This window comes from Perissodus microlepis, chromosome 12 (assembly GCF_051167445.1).
Source record: "Perissodus microlepis isolate ML-2025 ecotype Zambia chromosome 12, ASM5116744v1, whole genome shotgun sequence".
Classification (NCBI taxonomy): Eukaryota; Metazoa; Chordata; class Actinopteri; order Cichliformes; family Cichlidae; genus Perissodus; species Perissodus microlepis.
The window spans coordinates 32,265,670-32,290,305 of NC_140472.1; the positions used below are offsets into that span (position 1 = coordinate 32,265,670).

Here is a 24,636-nt window from a genome sequence, read left to right on the forward strand (position 1 = left end):
GCTCTGTGGTTTTGTTTTAATAGGAAACTCTTTCTGTTATTTATAACTGAGAATGTTTTAAACTGTATCTTTAAGTCTTGTTTTTCATTTTAAAACATTTTCTACTGAAAAAAGAAAAAACATTACAGCCTCTTTTCAGTCGTTGGGTCATTATGTGCTCACTGGTGTGATATTTATGCTGATTAATAACGTTAGATCAACTAGACCATCTCAAAGGCCACAAGTTGTAAAGGCCACGGGTTTGAGTCCATTTAAGTCCATCAGTGAACATATTTCCTGTCTCCATGTCTTTGAATCTCACTATGACCCTCCACCTGCTCTCTGCGTGATTCATGCCTGATGTAAGCACCAGCTGGAAAGACAGTAAAAAATTCTCTCTCTCTCTTTTTCTCCAGAGGTCGTTTCGGTCGTTTGCAAACGACGACCGCCACGTCATGGCCAAGCACGCCAGCATCTATCCAGCCCCTGAGGAGCTGGAGGCTGTCCAGATGCTGGTGTCTACCGTGGAGGGAGCCCTCAAGAAAGTCTCTGATTGGATGGATGACCTCAGCAAATCCTCAGGGAAGACATCCACCAATAACGAGGCCGGGGATGACACGGTGGAGGAAGATGCTGCTGAGAAAAAGTACATCCCACGGCGAGTGCTCTTTAATGTTTGTACCGTGACCATGACTTTTATGTTAGTGCAGTGTTTTACTTCAGCTCAGTTTTATAAGAACGAGTTTTCAGAGCGTAACATGACATAAATTTATGTCTTGTTCTAGTTTTTAAAGAATGTTTTTACCTTCAGCTGTTTCCTGTGCACAGCTCGCTCCCGTTATAAAACTGTGTCGTATATCTTCATCGGGTAGTGAGGTGTGATGACTGGGCAATTAAACACGCGCAGCGGTCATAAATTCACAGCATTTGGCTTGTAGCCTAAACATCCACACAGAGCTTCTATATTGGCAAAACACCTATATGAAGATTTAGTGCAGAGCTGGTTTTATACAAATAAAAGGGAACCAGGACGGTGAAAGAAAATCTTTGGTTTTTCATGTGATGGTGCAGGTCAGTACAGACACATTACACACATGAACTGTTTTTCTTTGGGAGGAGGGGATCCTGAAGGAGCTTTGTGAAGTACACGTGGTACCTGCCCTTTTGCTCAGCATGTCATTCACGATCTGCAGGACTTCTGCAAGTGACACGCACATACACAGATTGAATATATAAATACACCAAGCCTGCATTCTCTTTAATGGTCAGCAGGGGGTGACTCATCTGGTTATCATAAAAATACTTCTGGTTGTACTGAAGTCTATGGGAATGTTTGGCTTCCGTGTGCTTCACAGGCATTAAAAAATATAGTAAAAGTGGGAATGACCTCCATATTAAAAAAAAAAACAAGCACCCAACAATATAAAAATAGGCCAAATTTAAATTGGGTATGGATATGCTTTCATTTTTATTTTTTTACGGAAAGAGCTGCAAAACTCTGATTGCATACTTTATACCACATATATTACACATAAAGCATTTTTTTAAAATGTATTTTTATTAGCCTTGAAACTAATCAAACGTATCATTTCCTACTATTATTTCTTATTTTTCATATTTACGGAACCATTAACAAAAGTTCTTGTGAATGTTTTCTGTTTTTAAGTTAAACAATTTTTAAATATTTATTGGCCTAAAAAACTAGTGAAAAAACTAACCAGTGAGGAAAAATACATGGGAAATATTTGTTTTAGCTCAGATTTTTAAAAAAAGAAAAGAAAAAGGATCGTTACCTTTGCAGACAGCAGAGATCGTTCACTAGATTCTTGTTCAGCATTGTTCAATGTTGCTAATCCATTTGGAATATCAGACCCTGTTGAGCAGCCCAGGGCTCGTTCTCTGGCTTCAGTGTGTGTGTGTTATCACCTCTAAACTCTCTGCATGGCTGTGGGATAATCTGACGCTGGCTGCCTTCCATCTGCCCTCAGGCTGGATGCTGCATCGGTGCTGTGTGGGGTGACGCGTGTCGGCCTGGTAGCCAAAGGGCTCCTCATCAAAGGGGACATGGACCTGGAATTGGTTCTAATGTGCAGAGAGAAACCCACCAAACTGCTGCTCTACACCATCAGCGCCAACCTCCCCCTTCAGATCCAGGTACGCTCAGCCACACCTCCACCACTGTGGTGTTCAGCACTCTGCATTTAAAATGAGCCACGCAGCTGAGGGAGGCTTTAAAAAGTGTTTATGATCCAAGCTTCAGTGGAACAACACCCACAGAGGTTGTTTGGTGACATTGAAGAACAGACGTGCTCATAATGATGATGATGATAATAACAGTACAGGAGCTCTCATGTGGCTCAATGGGACAGTAATGTATAGTGTATAAGCTGCAATGAATATCAAGCCTTTTCCTTAAAAAAGGTTTAAAGTAATTTAAAAAAAAAAAAGAAAAGAAAAAACAACTTCTTTATAGACAGTTCAATAAATTCTGTGCGCTTCCGAGTGAGTGCTTCAATTAATGCTTCATATTAATTGGAAATCTTGGAGACTGTTTTTCACTTTGGTCTCTCCGACAATCATCATGTACAATGTTAGCAACCAGGGAATAGCTGGAGGTTTTTTGTGACTCACTTTCTTTACGACCACTCGCCACACAGTTAGGGGATAGACATTTTTCCACTGTACACTAGTGACTAATGGTTGACATGCAGTGGTGACTGGTCTCTTCGCAGGTGGGACTGAGGCCTTGATTAAAAAATTTAATGTTTTAAAATATATTCATTTGGATTTTTAAGATGATGCAGGCACTCTAATGAACCGTGGACAGCAAATGGAGAAAAGCAGAAATAAAAGTCAAGGTTTCAGACTCTGTTCAATCCAGAATCCAAATACTTTCTCTTTACTGTGATGTGTAACAAAGATAGGCTTTCAAAACTGTGTTCTAGGAAGGATTACATCGTTTTGTACCACACTTGCATTTGGCTTGTTTATAAAAGCCTAAATTTATTAGATCATTTTCATGTTCTTAGGTTAATTAATTTTAATATTTAAAATGGGTTCTGTTATTGATATTCCAATCCACGCAAAGAAGAAATAATCGTTTAATCATTGTTTAGACCTCTAATTAAGACTCCTGCAGAGCTTTAGCAACACATTTAAAGATAAATTTAAGCACAAACCAACGGAGGAGAGCTGCAGTCTGAATGAAGCACAGACTTTTATAGACATCTGTCTCGGTGACGGTGTTTCTTTTTTCTTAAACCAGATGAAAGGATTATTTTTAGTCCGTGGGAGAGGAGAGGGTACAGAGCAGATGATTTGAAGTGGATATGATATAAGGAAGTGACTGCTGCTGCTGCTGAGATCATACTTGATTTATGTCTGCCATTCTGGTTCCTTTAGACGTCCAAAGCCCAGACTCTATAGTGTAAACTCACCCCTGCACCTCTGACCACTGGGACTTTCCCTGCTTTTGCTCATTTCACTTGAATATGATGCATCCCGACACTCTGAGAGCTCAGCGAGTTTAAGCATCCCAGCTCTGAGCTCTGTGCTCCTGAGTCGTACAAATAATTTCATCAGAAGATTGCCTCCCTACGCAGTGTTTCCCCAAGCAACTGCAGTCGCTAACAAAGCAGCAATGTCATCCACAGAGCCTAAATTTCTTCCTCTTCCCCTCATCTCAGTTAATTACCTGCCAAAGCTGCCGTGCGTGCTTTATCATCAAGGGAGGAAACCATTTGAAGCTCTCATTTCCTGGGCCAAACTGGGAGAGATTGGCAGGCAGTGGGGTGATTGATGGGGTCATTTCTCAGAGAGACGCGATAGAGAGAAAGCACTTGAAAACATGCCACTGAAGGTAGCAGCAACTTAAGGGTGGAATAAAAGAAAAGAGGATAGTCTGGCATGCTGGGAACCGGCTGGCAATAACAGGCGTGTAAACTCGAGATGAAAAGCTGCATGTAAACACAACTGTTTGTGCCTTTTGCCGCTTTGATGGGCCTGCTTAGTGTTTCATTGTTGAGATGTGTTTTGCCATTATTTCTTTCAGTGCCTAAAGGTCATCTTTCTCATGCATTTCCATAAATTATAAAAAGATAATCTGTTATTTAAATAAAGGAATGGTTGCAAATGAGCAGAGACTGTTCAATAATAAGGTCAGCAGGATTATTTAGTTTTTATCAGTGAGGTGTTTTATGTACTTGTGTTTTATTGTATTTTATATTTGTATTTTATTGTACAGCACTTTGGTCAGCCTTGGTTGTTTTTAAATGTGCTTTATAAATAAACTTGACTTGACTTAATATAATGACTCATGTACAGGTAAATTCCTGATATATATGTTCACAGCTGTTACAACCCCACTTTGCTACGTGAAGGGAGAGCAATATTCGTTAACCAGATGGCAGAAGGTTTCGTGAGCTAGTCCGAGCAGGTTTCACAGTCCACAGATAAAAGCAAACACACACAATAAAGGAAAGACTCAGGAGTGCAATGTGATTGGCTGCAACACAACACAAAGACACAGAGACTTGTAATAAAAGTGTAAAAGCTACCAGAGGAAAAAAATTAAATCCTTAGGTCACTGACCTGACTGATATCTGACAGCTTGGTGTTTGTAGAAAAATTAGTAACAGTTAGTACCTCACCCAGCTTTCTGCCTCAGAGAGAAACATGAGCAGCTTACTGAAACTGAAACCTCGCTGGGAGAAAACCCACAGCACGCAAACCTTTCTATTGATGCCTGCTATTTTTGTAAAGGAATTAAGTAATTTTAATCAAGTACCAAACAACAAAGAGGAATGGGGCAGACCACTCGCTGGACCAATCAAAGGCAGGACACAGGAGGAGCCAGGAGCTGAGGAAGACATAGAAAATGAACAGGTCTGCACAGACTAATCAGAATAAAAAACAGTTAAATTACACAAGCAGGGAGGAGTGGAGTGACCTGGGGCCTTAACAAAAACACTAATCCCACCAATACGACAGAGGTCATGTGACACCCACCGATGGGGCGCTCTGAGTTTCTCTTTTTAACACAGCAATTTTTTTTAATTCGCTCATAATTCATACATATTTTTCTTGCTTGTAAGCACTGTAAACCCAACATTTCATGAAAATGTTCAAATTCCTACCAGGAAATAGACTGTTCATTCAAAATGTCTATTGTCTCAAACATTTGCTTCTGAATAAAATGTGATGCTTACTTTGTAAATAATGGACTCCATTAGAATAAAAATACAGCCAATGTCTTGTCACGTCCAACTAGGAGTAGGGAAAAAGTCAAACTCTAAATCTTTAATGTAAAGGAGGCAGGGGTCATACACAGGAAAACAAACAGCAAGACAAATATTCCATGAAATGGAACAAAAGGTCATACACGAGGGAAAATGAAAAACAAGAGGAACAACAGAAACCAGCTAGAAAGCCTGAGCCAAAAAACAAGACCATCTGGCGAGTGGAAGGTGAAAGCCGTGAGTTATATATACTGAGGTGACTGATTGAACACAGGTAGGCAAATTATACAGAGCTGGTACTAACAAGGGCAGAGAAGATAATCACAAACTGACAGTGTAAATAGACCAGGAAGTGTAACATAATAGAGGAAATTACTTGAAAAAAATCACAAAACATGCCGGAGATTCTTTTAGGAAGCCAATGAAAAAAGAAAGCTGATGATTTCAAAATCAAATTAAAGCAAAAGTATAGAGCATCACCTCTTTTCTTGTCCACTGATACTTTTTAACTGCAAATGACCAAAGCCTGCTCAAGCAGTAATTGAGCTCAGACTACAAGCTGAAAAACAGAAAGCCGAAAGCTCCTGGGAGGAAAAACTCTGGGATCTTGAGACAGCTGTGTGACATGAAGGACTGGGGGAAAAAAACACCAACCCAACCGGAGATTTTCCAAAAATGGTAATGAGCTGTTGCATTCAACAGATTAGGAATAACATAAATGTATGAGCAACTTCATCAAATTCAGTGCTTTTTAAAACCCACCATGTGGCTGCTGCTTTGAGTTTCTTCACATGGCTGAGACTTCTCATAAAACAAGAGAAAATACGAATAGCTCTGTAAAAAATAAGTATGTCCGTTCATATTTTACATCTTATTTTCTTAATTGAACAATAAAATCTGACCATTAGTTCCCTGAGCTTGAGGTAAAACAGTCTCCAAATAGGTAGAGCAGTGATGCCTTGTTACAAACAGCAGGAGTCAGTGCTACAACTGTGATTCGATTTTTAATCGTGCAGTTTTGCTTTGCAGACAATGACCGACGACAAATACGAGGTGCGGTCGTGCGTGCCCGAGGCGGCCATCCAGGTCTGCACCACCAAAGACCCCCATCTCACGCTGAAGATCACCCTCTCCTCCTTAGCCATGAGGGACGAGCAGAGCGCCACGGAAGAAGGTATTGACTCCTCCTCCATTCCCTTTCCACCCCCTCCCTCCACCCACCTTCATCTGTGCCTCCTGTTTCGGCAGGATGCCTCACCTGTTTTTATCTGACCTTTTTATGACTACAGAAGGCTGAAAGGGAAGGAAGAGGGGAGGGATGTGAAGGTAAACCTGAGCTTAAACTAAAAGACAGTCTGGGGAAAACTGGAGGATGATACAGCAAGAGGTCTGAAAGCTGAGAGGCAAACGGGGAGAAAAAAGGAGAAGGGATGATATGGATCTGGGTCAAGTGTTGTGGAAATAGCCAAGGAGAGATGATTTCCACTGAGAATGTTTGGCTTGGATTGACGAAAAAAGATATTTCCGTCTTTGGTGTCCTTTTGTATCATCCTGCATTCCTGCAACTCTGATAAGAAAAGAGTCAGCCTTCTTTTAAACAGAATAGATATATTTTAAACAACTCTGGCTGTACAAGTGAACCAATATGTGTCACCAAACAGATATTTCATCTCGTGTAACCAGCTGTGGGGGAAAAAAAAAAAAAAAAAAATCTCATTTCAGGTGACCAAATTTGATGGGAAACGTGCTCAAGAGCCGCCGGCGTTTGCCATCAGCGGTTTCATTGTTTGTTCTCGGCCCACAGATGGGAAGGAAATTAAAAATGAATGATAGGCGAGCTGGGACTGAAGAGCTGCCATTACAGAAGCACGAGTCCCTTAGTGGTTCTCACTCACAGTGGGAAAGATTGAGCCTTCACAAAAAAGGTAAAAAAAAAAAAAAAATGGATTGTGCCAAACAGGAGAGAGGCAGAGCACAGCGAGCTCAGGGCAACAAGGAAGGGAAAACAGTTTTTCTTCAGCTTCAGCATCCTGTCAGGACTCACAAGGACACAGTTTCTTTTGTTTCATTTCAGTGTGAAATGAAACACACTGACATAGTATACTGTTTTCATACACTTCAGCAGAATTTAAATGAAATATTCTAAATAGACTCAGGTGAACCACAGAGTAGCTCCCTGAAGAAACACTTCATTTAAACACCTCTTCTTTTTTTTTTCATGCTTGGTTTAATAATTTCTATTTAACGAGATATTATCCTGAGATATTAGGATTCTTTTTAGCAGGTGTGTCTCTGGTTAACCTAGCATGTTTTCACATAGTTGGATATTTAGATATAGCACTGTTAATCTACTGAATACATAAAGAACATCTTTTAGCCTGTCCCCAAGGTTGGTTTAAACAGCTGAAATCCAAACCGTCAAGTCCAAAAAGGTAACCTGCAACACTGTGAGCTGGTGTCGGAACTCAGCTGAAGCTTGTTTGTTACATAAAAAGACAGCACTCTGCAGCACCAATGCATCACTCTGAGTGTTTTTGTGCACTGGGCCGTCTGCTGTCAGTCAGCTCATTGCATAATCTGGGAGTCAGCGTTTGGAGTCTCCCAGTTACTCTTTCAGAGCTGTGACAAGTAGGAATCCAAGCAAGAGGCTCAACGAAAAGAGAAACAAAATGCATTTAAACCAACACAGGACAACAATGGTGTGTGCAAGGCAGTAGTTTCATTAATTCAAGTAGTCAGTGGATGTGTTACTGTAAGTGATGGGTGGGTTTGTGAAAAGTGCGGACACAAAAGTAGGTTTATATCGGGGAGGGTGAGTAGATATGAGGCTGGATGGCCCAGTTCTCACCCACAGATAAAAGCTACAGTAAATAAAAGAAACAGTGACATTACTCCATCAGCATTACTACAGTCAGTGTTTTGGCCGCAATTTCAGTCTTTTTACAACGCATGTACTTGCTAATTATTGTCATATAGCAAGCTAATAATGTAACTTCCAGTAACCACAACTGAAGTACAGGCTTCTTAAACAGGTTGTTCCAAAATGTCTTCATAGACAGCTGAATGACATGAAATCCAGACAGATGTGGTATAAAACCAGCTGTTATGGAGTGGGAAACTACACCCTGAGAGCCTCTTGGGTGAGAAGTGAAATGTCTTCATGAAACTTAAAGTCCAGTTGCTTTCTTTTTGAGCTCCTTAGAAGACCAAAGGTTACTAAATTCTGACTTTGCTGGCCATTTAAACTGGTAGTCTTTGGATAACTTTTGGAGGCAGCTTCAATTGGCCATTAGAGGAAATGTAGTCTTTGTGACTTGATCGTTGGCTTCATTTGTCAGGTGCAGAGGCTGCAGCTTGTACCCACCTCCAAGACTGTGAGAAGGCTGTCACAATGCCATGTGATGTGAAAAGTTTTCAGTCTTCACTTGGAAGTACATCAGTGAAAACAGAGGACTCCTGCACCTCCTCCCTGGCATCTGTACACATTCAAAGAGTGCTTTGCCAGTTTATTGAATGAATCTAAGGATTGAAGCTGTTGATTGTTAAGCGACCAGCAGGATTATTGGTTTTATTTGTTTTTGCTACATGCAGAGTAAAATTTGGATCCAACCAATAGAATTTGGAACAAGTAGATCTTAAAAAAATGGGAGAAAAATTACACATTTTAAGTAAGAATTACTCATTTTATTCGAATGTGAGGAGGATGCATGTATAAAGTTGGACCACCCAGGAGGAAGTTTCCTCTGCAGAAAAATAAACAGCAATTGTGAAAATTGCAAAGATTTGGGTATCCTACCAAGTTAGTACTCAGCAGTCCCTCTATGGCAGTTTGCAAATGCTTTTTATAGTCAGGTAATAGTCTTTTTATTCTGTTCTCACTTTTAAACACTCTTTCTCCAGATTACTTTAAGTTCTCACTGCAGATGTTCAGCTCAAATGGCTGAGGGGAAATTCTGAACGCTCCAGCTTATGTTTCTTATAGTAGCTAAAAGTGGCTTTTGATGTCTTCTTTGGCTTTTTCTGCTGTTGCTGAAGTAATCTTTTCAGTTTCATTTTCTTGACTGACTGCAGGACATCAATGCAATTGAAATTTAGCGCAATCCATCCTTCCCTCCATCATTGTAATGTTTCTGTGCCACTAGCTGTTACACAAACCCAAAGCAGAATATTTCCACCCCAGTGCTAAAAAGTCAGCAGTTGATTCTTTCCATCAAGCACTGACTCCTTTTTTCCAAATGTACGTTTGGTGATTGTGGCCAAATGGCTCTATTTAATGTCATTTGTTTCAGATGTTACTTTGCAGACTATAGATATTGACTAGTTAATTTTGTGATGAGCTGGCTCTGAGCAGCTTTGTATCTGTGCCCAGCAGACATGCAATTTTATCTAGTTTTATTTAGTTTCAGAAAGTGGAAACTGTAATGTGGAGGCACATTTTTGACTCTTCTTGCATCATCAGCCCTGCGTCAGTTTAGACTTAACAAGTTCATGAAGTTCTGTGACAAGCATGCCAGAAATGAGTTTTGTCTGTAGACAGAAATGCATGCATAAGTGTTTAAATGTCTGCAATATAACATGAGATTTAAATTTTGTGTTACATTGTGCAGGTTAATAAGCATTCACTAACTGTGTAACTCCTTTTAAATTTGACCACATTTATTGTAGAACATTGGTTCTTACTTCACCTGTGGCATCAAGCTGTGGTTAGTTACTGAAAGATGATGTTTACAAATACCAGCTGCTGAAGGTGGTCTAATCTCAGCTTTAGAGAGAGGACAAAGAGCTCAGAGTAGAGATTTGGGTATATCTAACTATATGTAGATCTAACCTCCACCCTCAAGAAGAGCTGGTGGAGTCGGAGAGAGAGAAAAGTCTGAGCCTCTGGGCTTGTGATCTGGATGCCAATAAGAGGCAGAAAATATAGATGGATGGTTGAAATAGATGGATGGATCCAAAGCATAAAAATGGTATTTAGGACGGCCATAGAGTTTAACGTTTCCAAATACTTTGCAAACCTGAAATTACATCTGATTAAGGCTGTTTCCACACAGACAGTTTCAGGAGAATCAGGTCTGGAGAGTTTACACAGTTGGCAGGACATGACACCCACTTTCTAGCTGTGAATTCACTGAAATATTAGCAGCATTTTTCAGCACAAACTGAACTTACACAGACTTTAAAATAGAGAGCTGGTAGGTTAAACATGAGCTGTGCAGGGCATTTGTATTCGTACATGCAGCGCTCATGGTTGTTGCCTAGAAAAGTTGAGAACGTGTGGTGAGGTGAGATGTTTCAGACATGTCCAACCCTGACGCTTTCCAGGGCGGGGTTTGTGAATGCTTAAGTGTCACAGTCAAGTCCTGATAAGCAGTAGAACATGGATCATAATACAAATGAATAATTGATTTGATATGAAGGTCGTGAAACTACTGAAAGCGTCACTTGTTTAAAAAAGTTAAACAGATAACAATGCAAAATTGCTAAACCTACACTTGTAGAGGTTTGATTAATAAACAGTAGGGTTTTTAAATTCTTTGATTGAAACAGATTGTCTACTTTAACACTCCATACATCTCCATTGATGTGTACCAGTGCATTTTATTGAAAAATCTGAGCAATTAATTACTTAACTGCATTTTTCAGGCTTTGAAAAAGCCATCTGGTGGGTTGAATAGAACCCTTTGGCAGGCTGAGAATGGCCCCAGGACACATGTTTGACACATACTGTTTATTTCATTCTCTCTTTTTAAATAATGAGGTTACCAATGGGGTGTCTCTTCTTTCTTTGCCAAGTAAAGGTGATATCAAATCAAAATCAAGTTTAGTTCTAACTTCAGCTGTTTCTGGGTTTTTGTTTTTTACACATGTTAAAATAGGTTTTTATCAGTAATAAAATGCCAGCCAAACTCAACCCTATCTGTGCTACCTTGCAGGGTCTCTGAGGGTCTTTTTTCTGGTGACTGACCCCTGACAGTCTAAGTGGTTCCCTGGTTTTTATCGTGTGCCTCCTGTAGCTGGCCGCTGCTCACTGACTCTTGGTTTTGTTGCCATAGCTCCGCAGGTCGCCTCGCTGCGTGGATTGGCACATCTCTGCGGCCCCGCTGCTGACGAGGCATCCCCCACACCCAACAGCAGGAAACCCCGGGTACAAGGGGCTTCCCCAACAACCAAACCAAACCAACCCACTCTCACTCTCTGCCTCAGACATGCTCCTCTACCCCCCTCCTTCTTCTCCCACCCCTTCCTCTGTTAACTGGACTTCTCACTGGGTCACCATGAAATTCTGGTCCATGTCTACTGATAGAGCACACACACCAAAAGGACAAAATGACTACATTACCCAGCAGCCCACATCCACACCTGTGCTGCCTTTGCTTTAATTACTGGGGCTGACCTCTGTCTGTTGATCAGTTGTTATTGGCTCAGAGTGACATCCCATAATTTCATGTTGGAAAAATTGTGTTAATTGAATTACTCTGATGTCCTGGTCACTAATCGAAATTCCCCTAAGCTAATGATGTCGGGGAGAATTTAGTGGGGGTTGTCCTTATTTGTATGTGGTGTTGACCTCTGACTGATGGTTCCTTCATGGCCTGCCTCTGGGAAATGATTTTCACCGCTCACTGTTTCACACACATACTCCTTATTTTTCCTTCATGATTAAATCTACGTGTGTTTTTAGCCCTCTGCTGTAGTGGAGCTTTGAGTTTGTTGCCAGAATAATTCACTTTTTAATGACTGGCCAGCTGGTCCATCTAAATCTCGTTGTTGCTGTCATTTAGATGTAATTTAATTTGTAGGTGGCGCTCAGCAGTCCTGTGAACTCAATTACAGGCAGTCATCTTTAAATGAAAGCTAATCAGAATATTTAAAACAAATGCCAAACCATGAGACAAGCTAATGCCTCTAGCAGCTTCTTGTAGGTCTTAATTTTAAAATTTAACTCTGGTTAATTACCGAAATTTATCATTGGTTTAGGTTTATATTCAGTACACAGGATTAAAAAGAAGTTCAGTGTTGATGATGAATGATGCTTTAATCCCTGCAGTTTGTATCAAACTGACTTACAGACAAAGCAAAGAGCAGAGACAAAGCTACACGTGTTAGATAAGAATGAACTGTTTAGTTGATTAAACAACACAAAATTGATATTTGGCAATTTTGTGTCAGTCAGAGATTTTGAAAATACAAACACTCACTTTTTTCAGCTTCTCGGATCAGATAATTGCTAGTTGTCCAAACGTTTTTGGTTTTGTGTTGTTAGACAAAAAATATAAAGAAAGAAATAATTAAAATAATTGATGGGATGACATCAGTAGTTATTTTTGTATTTAGTATTGCATCAGGCAATTCACAGCTGCCTGCATATTGTCTTTATTGAATAAAATGTTTTAAGTCAATCTAATAAATAGTACTTGTAGTAAAAGTAGCACATGACATCTGTTTCTACAATTTTGAATTTTGAAATTTATAACTTCAAAACAGCAAAACAAACAAGCCGTCTTAATAAATCTGATTGTTTTTTTGTTTTTTCACAGTTAAAAGCACCTTTTAAAACAACAAAACATAAAACCTCTAAATGGTTGAATAGAGCCTTAAGTTGAGAAAAATGTCATTACAGTTTGTTTTTGTTTTGTTTTGTTTTGTTTTTTTTGGGGGGGGGGGGGGGTATTATTAGGGTTCCTAATAACAACCGAGAATCACCAGTTGCCTGCTTTTTGACTGTGGGAAGAAGCCGAAGGAACCCACACTGGTACTCGAAGAACATGCGGAGTCCAGCCAGTGGATCTGAGCCCAGTACATGCTTGCTGTCAGGTCACATTGCTAACTACTGAACCACTCTGCTGCCAAAATAATTAGAATAGTAATGATAACGAGGTGTATTTCAAAATCTAAGGATTTAATTGGCTCCAAAGACTCCATAGATTTCACTATAATGAAGAAGATGTCATGCAGTAAAGGTTAGGTAGGTCCCTAATGATTTAGTTTTAGACTTTACATAAAACTGAATGATTGATTCCAACTTACAAAGAAAAACGATCATTAGCCTGGCACGTTTAAGAGCAGAGGAATGCAGTAAATGTAGTAAAGGTCTGACGTGTTTGTAATACTTTTAAGATTTTACATTAAGTTAAATAATTAATTATTGAAAAAAATAAGCACCTGTAATTAGCATGGCACACTTGAGACTCCATAGATTCCACTCAGCCTGTCGTGTAGTGTGTAAAGTGTTTGTATCCATCATGCTCTGCTTTGTTGTCTGTTTATCTATATGGAACATCGTTTGCGTGACCCTGGTATCCAATTGTCTACTTTGTACTCCGTCTTTAGTTTATAGCCACAAACTAAGAGCCTCTTAATGGCTTGTTGTCGGGGTTCACTTCATTTTCATTTGTTTCCGAGGTCTCCAGATGCATCAAGCAAGCAGAACGTAAAGAGTGCGCCCACACATGCACGATTAAAACAAATCACGCCATTAGCTGCACACTTGCTGCCAAAGTGGTAAATAGAAGCCAGAAGTCCCGGGGGCAGAACATGAAGGTCCTCACTCAGTCTTGGTCTTGGAGGAGGAGTGACATGGGAGAAATCCCCCGTCTCTCTCATCAGCTCCTTCGTTTGTCTTCCACCTCTTCCATCCTGTTCAGCTTTCACTACGGTCTCTACAGCAACAGACTGCCAGACCACATGCATCGCTCCTCGGCTCGCTTTACTGCTGCGGTGCCACATGGATAAATTGGAATTTGAATACTTGTGGATTTAGAGGCTACACTGCTGTTTCCTCTCTATGAGCAAGAGCCTTTTAATGCTCTGCGTCAGCACTCCTGTCAGCTTTAGTCCCAATTTAATCTCTGCTGGCTGTTGCTCATTGGAAGAGTGCTTTGAACCATAATGACACTGATTCGAGTGAGATGGTACATCAATCAAGATCTGATATTTGCAACAATGTCTCAGCTTGCAGGTAACTCATTATCTTAGATTTATTTGATACGAGATAACCTGCGGGCCTTCACCGAGCTCTGCAGTGTGGTCTGCGGTCTGTTCCCCCTTTTGTTCGTCTGCTTGACTGTCCCACAGTGGGCACCCCTTAGCTGCTCCTGAGAACAAACAGCCTTCACTTTCTTTCCAGGGTGGCGTTCTCACTCTCAGATGTTTATGTTGTCATCTGCTGTCACTCTTCTTCTGCTGTCGTTCTCCCATGGCTTGGCCTCCAGTCATGGCAGGAGTGCTCCCCACAGGAACCCGGTGTGGAGAGACTGTTTCAGTCAAACATAAACATCTGACCGACCCCGCAAGAGTGAAAATACTAGCATGGCGCCCCAGAAAACTGCATAGCCTTTTGAGCAGGATGACTTTTTTCCCCCTCTTCAAGTGGAATAGCTAATGTCTCTTTGCATCAACTCTGCCTGTCACCCAAACTCAGACCCCCTTGAGCCAGTTTTTCTCGATCCATCCAATGTGTCCTTGTTCTAAAGTGTTATTTTTAATCTCTAATCTGGCTTTTGGTCCTGACTCATTGCCATGCTCTCATTTTCGTCCTGCGCTGTAATCGATAACACACTAATCTGGCGTGTTCCATTGCCTTCAGCCACTGATCTGCATCTAGAGTGAGACTTCGGCCGGGCAGCAAGACGCATGCGCTCACGTCTACTCCGGTTCCTCCTGTCAGTGTCATGAAAGATCCTGCCTTGTGCATGAGAATCCTCCCTCTCCCAGAAAAATCACACAATTTCTCAAATTTCCCCTCCTCTTAGCTCATTCGGTCAGATCAGTGGGTTTGCCTAATAATTAGCTGTCCGACCCTGCTGCCTGTGTGTCTGTGTGTGAGTGTGAGAGGTCAGCGTGCTCACGCTCAGTCTGTCTTGTCTCATCCTGTCCCTCTCTCCAGAGGAGGGCGAGCAGGACGCTGACAAACGGAGACAGGAGGAGGAGGAGGAAGAGGAGGACGTCCTGGACAGGCAGAAGTGCCAGGCGGCACTGGCTTCACTCCGACACGCCAAATGGTTCCAGGTGAGCACAGCTGGGCTGTGACAGATTTCTCTACACTGTCTTTATATTCTGGCAACCTGAGCATTCAGCCGTGTGCCTAAAATTACATTTGCTTGGCTTTAATGTGTGACAGCAACTTGGTTTTGAAGGAAATGTAATGGCACCTAGATTTTCTTTTTATCACCATAATAAATGACACAAAGTAATGAAGTCTATCATTAGCACGCAGGTGTTACGGCATTGACATTATGAAGCTTTTTACTGCTCAACTGATGCACTCATACTAACACTGCTGCAGCAACAACAACACAACCTGCTCCTTACGTTCAGAGTTTTTGGTTCTCTCTACTTGTATAAGCTGAGGCAGTTTTCCACCTAACACAGGAACTTCCCCTGACTTCTTTTAGGGCTAATTTCAGGGGGAGTCTGTTCACAGTCCTGTTAGTTTATGCAGTTCAAAACCACTAGCATGGATCATTTAAGGTGGTTTTTTTTGTCCACATCTGTGCCCTAGCGCTTCAAGGTAACTAGTCATTTGTAGACTAGCAAGGTGACTGCTGTGCAGGTGGCAGATTTCAACCCAAAGCGTGTTCTATTCCTAACCATGACCAAGTAATAAGTCAGAAAATAGAAAAACAGCAGACCAAATGGGACAAGAACCAGGCTGTCTGATACACCTGCAATTACCCGTCCAACCGCCCGCTGTGGATGTTATTACTCAGCCGAAACACAGCTGTTATTTTTCTGCCATGAAGTTTTATATAGCAGTGGGACAAACAAGTGGTCTGACAGAACGGCGTTATAAGACATTTTGGGATGAACATGCATTATTTTGAATACAAACACAAAACATATCGGAAGGGGGAAGCACATCATCGCTGAGTATAGAGGGACAGATGTCATAACCAATACCAATTTCAGGAGCGTCTCATCGTGTGAACCTGTCTGTTGGCATGGATGTCTGTTTTAGGAGCCAATGCTACCAAATACACTGTTTTTCTTCAACTGTCTTCAATGTGGTCCTGAAAACCTGAAGTAATTTACATGAAAATAACACTTTCAGAAAAGCTATTCACTTTGTTACTTACTCCTGGACCACGATGCAAGCACGTGTATAAAGGACATAAGAAGACTGAATATGAGCTGGGAATTGTAAATTGTTCACAGCAGCAGTAAAGTATATTTGTTTCATTTCTCTTACATAGTGATAATGCAATTTTAAGACCGTATGCAAATGAACTAATGTGCACAATAGGTCTAAATTTATAGTCATTCCAAGGTGGCCGACTGGGTGGTTGGGGGGCAGCGGGGTGCTCAGGAGCCGTCAGCTTGTGGGAAGAAACTGTTGAACAGTTTGTAGAACCTGCTCCTGGAGAGGGGTGTAAAGTATGTGAGCTCTGGGATGACTCAGTGAAGCTTGTGCATCTCATTTCCCTGAAACTCATCAAGCCACAATGAACACATTAATGAGAGGTTGAAATGAAGCTCCTTTTTTAATCATTTAAACAGCAGATATAGGCATCATTCATCATGTCTTCTGTTCTTTACTCCTTTTCCAAAGCTGCTTTCCTGATCTATTAAAGACGCGCATCAACATTTAATGACTGAAATCATTGGCAGTTATTTTTGCATTTGCCTAAATGCAAAATTTGCAAAAATGTGAGGAAGAGAGTATTTAAATACGTGATTTAGTCATGTTTGTAGCAGTCGGTTTACTCCAAAGTGCACCATTACTTAAAGTTGGAAAAAATGTTATTGTGCGCTTTATTTAGCTGCAGTAGTTGCTGTGAGGTATGGCAGGTAGTTATCCAAAGGAGCATGTAATTGATGTGGGTGGATTGCTTCAAACTGTGGGGGCTTTGGTTTTTTCCACTAGCTCTTAACCCTGAATATTTGGAGCATAGCCTCGGTTGTTCCTGGTCTTTAATAAAACTGTTATTTTAATACAACACAATGGAACTTAATGTGGAGTCAGAGTGAGAACATTGGCTCAATACAAAACACTAACAAGCAACTTGGGCTCGATTAAAAAGGCAGCAATATTGTATGAATCTTACAATGTGTCTTTCAGGTGTCACTGAGCATAACTGATGCCCACAGGTGGAGCTAGATTCTTTCCTTCGACTTGAAATTGTCAAACCTCCCATACAGACAGAAAATTAGAGCGAGGATATAATATTTAAGATTTCTTGCTCCCTCAATGGTTCTGCTTGTTTTTGACCTTCCAGGTTTCTCTATTTTTGTTGTATTGCTTTTGTCCTTATTTGAATTAACTGATTGCAAATTGTTAGTAGATAACCTACAGAACAGTTCCTTCAACACAGTTTTGCACTTTGTGCATTATGCTAATAAATCTTATGTGTGCTCTTTGCCGTATTTAATGGCAGATCAGTCAATAAGCTCATCTCCAGATGTCAGAAAACTGCACTGGATAATGATGCATATTCCTTTGCACTTCCTTTTGTGAGAAACTTGACCAGTGAGTCCAACTGTGGAGTAACGGAGCTGAATATAGATGTTTCCAGGATGAGCTTGTAGAGTTTGTTAGAAAAAGAACAGGCAGCATGGGAATAGAAGAAACGGTAGAAGTAGTGAAGTTTTTATCAGCATGAGTAGCTGAGGAGCCTGAGATATAGCTCCGACGGAGACGGGGTCATGAAGAGGTTCTTCACCAAATCAAGTTTCAGATGAGCTTCAGCTCGGCTGTCCTGAATGAACTGAGCTTTTCCTCCACTTGAGAGGCAGGAGAGAGAGATGAGGGTCAAGGTCAGGTGAACCGGCCAGTAGTTTCCCTCGGGAAGGAGAGCTAATTGCCAAGTACTATCAGAGTGAAGGGCTGCACTGCGGCCTGAAGGTGTAGCAGCACAAGCCGGATTCTGTTTCATCATATTCAGACAGGGCTGACATGACCTGAGGATCTCCCCTGATTTGTATTAACTGTAGATACAAATAGCGACGTCTGTCTCATTCGCCCTGTCTGCGTAGTTTCAGTGAGATCACCGGAATGAAATTACAGTCTTGATTATTATGAAAAGCCATCCTGTGCAAATTAAAGTGTCAGTAATCTCAGGCTTAATTTGCTTTCTATTAAAGTCTAGATGTAATAGCCTCAAGCACCGTCTTCTTTGGGTAGTTCAGTTACTTTTCTCTTTATATTCTTCAAGTGGTTTCTTTTAAACTTGAAAGAATTTAGCAACAGGTTTGCTATTTTATTAAATGTATAGGTGTTGAGTGAATCATCTGTCCTGAGTTTAGACATTTTTTTTTCTACTCTGAGAGACTGTGTGGAGAATTATCGTATTGAAAAAGTGACAAATAACACTCTCTGTGTGCTTGTCTTTTTATCCGATCTGTGTTTGTACCGTGTGCACAGAGCACAAAGTTTCAGGTCGTTCGACAGAGCGGTTCTCATCATACTTTGGCTACAGTTTGGTCCCTCTCTCGTTACTGGTGTTCCCCCTAGTGACTGCTCCACTCTGTGTGTAGGAGGAGAGTAATTTCTGGGTTCCTAAGTGGTCCAAAAACAGCAGCCCGGGGCAACGCTTTGGTCTAAATGCACTGTTCCATCCACTCCATAATACATCAGAAGCTTCCTTTGTCCACATTCCCACCTCTCTACCAGACTTCATTAAATCCAGATGGATTTAGCAGCTCTGGGTGGCAAACGATGCTGAGATGTCTGCCTTAGTAGAGGGAAAAGTAAAAAGAAATCGATGTGTCATTTTTTTATTTTTTCATCTCTCTAGTTTCCCTGTAATTCAAATTTTATCAATTTAATCATCTAAGAATGATGATTATAAGGAAAATGAACCACACACAGACTTGTAACAAACCAGCTATCCACCAAAGTGAAATTATTCTCGATATGAATATTTATGCAGGCATTCTAGTTAATCACATTTTGAAAACTACATTTCGGCTTCACTTGTGTTATCTCAGTGTTGGCTGTTCATTTATTTCTTTGGAGAAATGTCCCATTCATTGGTCTGGTCAGGATTTCTTTTTTTTTTTTTTCTTTAAGATTTTGGTGGAGTTTTTCATTTTTCTTTTTCTTCTTTTGTGCCTTTTCTCTTTTCTCTTGTTCCACTTTGCTTTGTGTCTGTACCACAGAGCCCAGCAGTTAGCTGTGGTACATACAGTGTTACATAAATAGACAGAATAGAGAGATTGCAGAGCTTGTAGGGTGTTTGTGGCTCTCTAAAGAAGCACCTAATGCATCCGTTTTTGTCATACAATTGAACGATTAAGGAAAAATATGTAAAAAGTACATATTTATATAACATATATACAATTTGTGACCAGATTAAGTTTGTCTTGCTTCTGTTCCAAGTGCAAGAAGTCAGAACTGGACTACCAGGAGAAATCTAAACATGGCAACCATGCTGGGAGTGGTCCAGCAATGCATGAGAGGAATGCAGTCTTGAGGTGGGAGCTGCCCAAATTTTAATCAGATAAGGTGTTTGATTTTTGGGAGTGTGCAGAGTCATAAAGAGCTGTGCTCTCAACCCAAACTCTCCCTCAAGACAAAGTCAGCATGTGAAATTGCAGTCATTAATTAAGGAAAAACACAATAAACCACAGTTAACTTAAAGCTTAAAGTCAGCAGGAATGAGGCGACAGGATAGAAAAATTCAGATTCAGCCGAGATACTCTAAGCCTGAATTTAGGGTTGTGACAGAGGCAGCTGCTGCAGTATTTATTCCACAGCTGAGCTCCCCTGAATGTAATATGTCTGATATTTTCACATTGTCACATTAAATCTCGCACCCAGTCTCTTAGAGAGGTATTACCAGCATATTGAAATTTCAGAACTCATGAAAATGCCTCTCATAACGCTGCACAATTTTCATCTTTCAGAGTCTAAAAGTTTCACTTTTTAGAGCTGGCGCTGCTGAGCCTGCAAGCACTTGCCTCTTTAAAATGCTTCTCGTGCTGTTGGTGACTTTTGCCCGTTTTTCCCTCCCTAGGCCAGAGTCACAGACCTCAAGTCCTGCGTCATCGTTTTGAGGATCCTCAGAGACATGTGCAACCGGCTGCCTGTGTGGCAGCCCCTCAAGGGCTGGGTAGGTGACGGCCTCAGAATCAGAATAATGTTTGGTATAGATACATGGAAGATGCAAACTGCAAGCTTTATTTTAAGTTTGTCCTTTAAAAGTGCTTGGTATGTGTGACGCGTAATAAACTGCCCCAGTAACAGAATCGGGACTGTGACTGATTTAGTTCATCCTTCGCTGAGTATTTTGTGTTTGTTCGTCCTCTGCAGCCTTTGGAGCTGATCTGTGAAAAGGCCATAGCCACCTGTAACCGGCCGCTGGGTCCAGGTGAAGCCCTGCGCCGCGTCATCGAGTGCATCGCCTCAGGGATTCTTCTCCCAGGTCAGCAATCATTTACACTTTCACTCTTTTCTCTCTGCTGCAATTCAGAAGCCACAGCTCATCCAGGAATATCTTAGTATTCATGAAGTCATATAAAATCTGATGAATACCTGAGAGAAATTTAGAGGCAACTCAACAAATACAGAATTCACTGAGAGGTATGCACTATGAGTTGAAGAACTGCGGCAAATATCTGTAATATATAGACTTAGGATAAAATATAATCCCAGTTTTGCTTATATTTAGTTCATTAATTTAAACCTGAGCATGCACTGTTACTCTGCAGTGCTTACACACCTGATAACAGGTGTAAACTATAAACTATCAGAACAGAAATCAGTCCGGAGCCTTAAAATAAATAAATAAATAAATAAATAATAAATAAAGCAAATAAACTAAGAAGCCAACGTGTACAGAAACTGATTTTCATTCAAAGTAACATAACATAACATTACATACAAACAATTCAGCTGCATTCGATTTCATTTGTATAGTTGTCAACTGTCACCTTGGTGCACTTTATATTGTAATGCTAAGACCCTACAATATTAGAAAGAAACCCCAAAGATGACGTGATGCCCTAAGCACGTGGCGACAGTGGGAAGGAAAAACTCACTGTAATTATTTAAAAGAAAAAAACACAAGTGAGATTTTACCTGAGACATGAGTGGTATCCAGTAAGGTCATAAATGTTTAAGCCATTTCAGGTAACATTTGATGTTCACCAAGAATTAATGTATCACATAGTCCAAGTGAAACAGCTCCCGTGCCCTGGATTTTTACAATACTGTAAGGTATAGAAGACACTTGGAACTTGTTTTCCTCGAGAGTGCGTGGCACATCACTGAGGATCACTCACCCTTTTTCCTTCACTCAACTCAAAGATGTGTCACAATACATGTTGACTTGCAATCTCACCAGACATATTTACAATCTTATTGAATTTGTTCTCGTTAACGTCAGGGAAATAAAGATACGAGGCAATAAAGTGGAAAGTTTGAATACTCTCTCCAAAACAACAATATAAAAGATCAAGTGTGTGGGGTTGCTTCCTAAGAGTCGCAGCTTCCGCATGGAATTCAATCGCTGCAGTGCGTCTTTGTAAATGACACTTGTTTGAATGACACAGTTTTTCATCGATTGCTGTCCCCAAGCATTTATTTTCATTTACAACCTCAATCCAGTCACCATTAATGTGTCTTCCTTGCCACTAAAATAAGAAATAATTGCCTTTGTTTTCTCTGTGTTTAACTGAAGAGACACAGATTTGTATTCACATTGTGCATTTGTTTGTGAGTGAGGCCCAGTGATGGAAAGGGTTAGCAGCAAGATACAATAAAGCAATACTTGGGTAAAAGGTCCCCCAAAAAAGTCAAGAAGAAACCCAAAGAGGACACAGTGAAAGTGGATAAGCATAACAGTTAGATACAATGGCCAACTACCGCAGAGATGGGCAGGAAAACCAGCAACACAAAACAGCCAAATAAGACGGGAAACAGACATGAAGAAAGAAAAGCAGAAGACATCAGGAAAGGATGAGGACAAAAAACTATAAAGATGAACACAGCATCAAAACTCCTCAGACGGTTTTAGGACTTTGAGTTTTGCATGTGACATCATGGAAAATCACTTTAAGAGGCGTTTGCCATACTGGATGTGATAACTGTTAGCGATATCCAATAACGCGTACCTTGTTTACATAGAAATTATTGCTGCCATGTTTTTTGGCCTATATTCTGCTGCACTGTTTCATTCATCAAGAAAAGAAAGAAAATCTTTTTTTTTATCGCTTTCGTGCTGATTTGGATAAAAGAATATGGGGGGCTAAAAAACTCTGATACAGCGGTATCAGTCATAGTATCAGTTATAAGTTGTTTCTGCCATCCATCTACCAGCCTCAGTCCTAAACTGAAGTCCGGTTCTGAAGTTGGTCATCGTCAGCAGATCCGACATGTGACCCTCCTGTCTCCGGACAGCTGACAAGAGCCGGCTAAAAAACATAATGCTATAAGCTATGTTTATGCAAGCTAATTTTAACGTTATGCTAAGGTCCTAAAACTCTTACTTTTCCTGTGATAAACAGTTTGATTACATTCTCACAGCACATGCTAAGTTCACGTCTACCCACGTTAGATCCACTCCAAAAAAGGGTTCAGTAACAGTGGGGAATAGCGGTGAACAGAAGCTAACTGATGGAAAATTATGGATATTCTCAACAATTTGCCTCAGTATCACTCTCATCAATCACAAATGATCTACACTGACTTGTTGAGAATGTTAGGGATAATATGCAGAGCCATGTCAATATCAGAAATTTCATAAACATCAGTTGGATACCTGAGCAGTGACCACTTGATCCTGTGACTACAGTTCCAGGCAGAGTCCCATGACTGAGGCTTCTTACTCATCTTGACACAGAATACTGATAAGCCTCCAAACTTTTATAGGGCTTCAGATCTCATCCAGTATAATTTGAGGGGTTGTTGATAACAAAATGATGAAAATCGTGAGGCGTGAAGTTGGGAAGAGGGCCAGGGTTGCACTTCACAACATGAGTAAACACACTCAGAGGGAGTAAATAAACATCCATCCTCAGCTCCTCCTTTGCCCAATTTCTCCACATAACGAGCAAGACGCTCACCATGAAAGTGTTTTACTTCCTCTGAGAGAAACACTTGTTTGTTTACTCGTGGTTGCCATAGTTTCTCATCTGCATAATGTTTAGCAGGTTTTTCACTCACTTGATGTGTCCAAAATGGCCGACGAATTAATGTCACGTGGTAAGCTGTGACGTGTCTGCAAGACGTCAATAGGTGGTTTTTCTGCAATGTAATATCTTTACACATATGGTCCTGAGATTCATGGCAGGCTGTGGAGTGCACTGTGATGCGTTCACGGTTTCCAAACTGGGGCACAGAGTCCCAGCGGGTTCACAGCAGCATGATTTCATTCAGTTAAAATTGGTGATGGAGTATTTTCCTGAATCATGGGAACATTTATCCCCGGAGACTGTTTTCATTTTCATGCAGTCCACATGAAGAAATGTTTCCTATTTACCGCCAACAAACAGAAATATGTTCTCACGTTTATTTTTTCCACCGCTGTTCGCTGCTGTGTTTGAATGCTTCATCTGGGAAAACTTCAGCTCGAGCGAGTTCGTCCTTGTGATGATGTCACTGGACTTTTAAATTTTGGCTCCGAAGTTCCTTCAGCATTGAGGGCAGTTTGTTTCATGAATGCACTCGGTCACTGATGAGTTATTATTCAGTCTGTGCACATTAAAGTAAGGCGAGCTTGTTTGTAAAGCACCTTTCATGCACTGAGGTCTTACTGAGTGCTTTACGTGAGGCATAAAAAGCATTAAAGCAGGAGGAGAATAATTTGTGTTTACCTGTTGAGTGAAATAAAGTTCGAATGTCTGACTTTTTTTTCCTTTTTTTTTTTCCTTCAAAGGGGGTCCAGGAGTTCATGACCCCTGTGAGAGGGAGCCCACGGACGTCCTGTCTGACCTCAGCGCCCAGCAGGCCGACGCCATCACACACAGCGCTCAGGTCAGTGAACATGTTACCCATCCGCCTACTATGATGACATCACGGTTTCCTCTTCCTGCAGTGTGCATGCTAAGCTCTTCAACCCACAAAATTCAGAATGTATGTCACTTTTTTTGACATTATTTTTTCCCCATCCATTTCAGCTGCTGGTAAGTGAGAGGCAGGGTACACATTGGACAGGTTGGCTGTCTGTCACAGGGCTAACACACAGATACATCACCATTCACACTCACATTCACACCTATGGGCAATTTAGAATCACCAACCTAACCACACGTCTTTGGACTGTGAAGGGTAGGTGGAGTATCCAGAGAAAACCCACACAGGTACAAGAAGAACATGCAAACTGCTCACAGAAAGGTGCCAGCCAGCTGGAGGATCTGAGCCTTCTTGCTGTAGGGGAATAATCCACTAATTCACAGTTTAATTGATCTTAAGGCTTTGGTTTGCTCATTGTGTATCACTTTGTAGTTGAAGGCTCGTGGCTAAAGGACATTTCAGGCTCTG

The 24,636-nt window shown here is 40.9% G+C and overlaps 1 protein-coding gene across 3 annotated transcripts in view; it reads left to right on the forward strand.

Moving 5' to 3' along the window:
- The window catches only part of LOC146376683 (spermatid perinuclear RNA-binding protein-like), a 95,664-nt gene that overhangs the window by 45,978 nt on the left and 25,050 nt on the right, over positions 1-24,636 (forward strand). For 2 of the 3 annotated variants that reach the window (XM_084946611.1, XM_084946612.1), the window contains exons 3-9: positions 396-637; positions 1,968-2,133; positions 6,246-6,390; positions 15,103-15,224; positions 20,171-20,266; positions 20,467-20,578; positions 24,032-24,129. In XM_084946611.1, coding sequence (XP_084802737.1) covers positions 396-637; positions 1,968-2,133; positions 6,246-6,390; positions 15,103-15,224; positions 20,171-20,266; positions 20,467-20,578; positions 24,032-24,129 — 981 coding nt within the window. The remainder of the gene's footprint in view (positions 1-395; positions 638-1,967; positions 2,134-6,245; positions 6,391-15,102; positions 15,225-20,170; positions 20,267-20,466; positions 20,579-24,031; positions 24,130-24,636) is intronic. The other variant, XM_084946613.1, reaches the window with a different exon arrangement.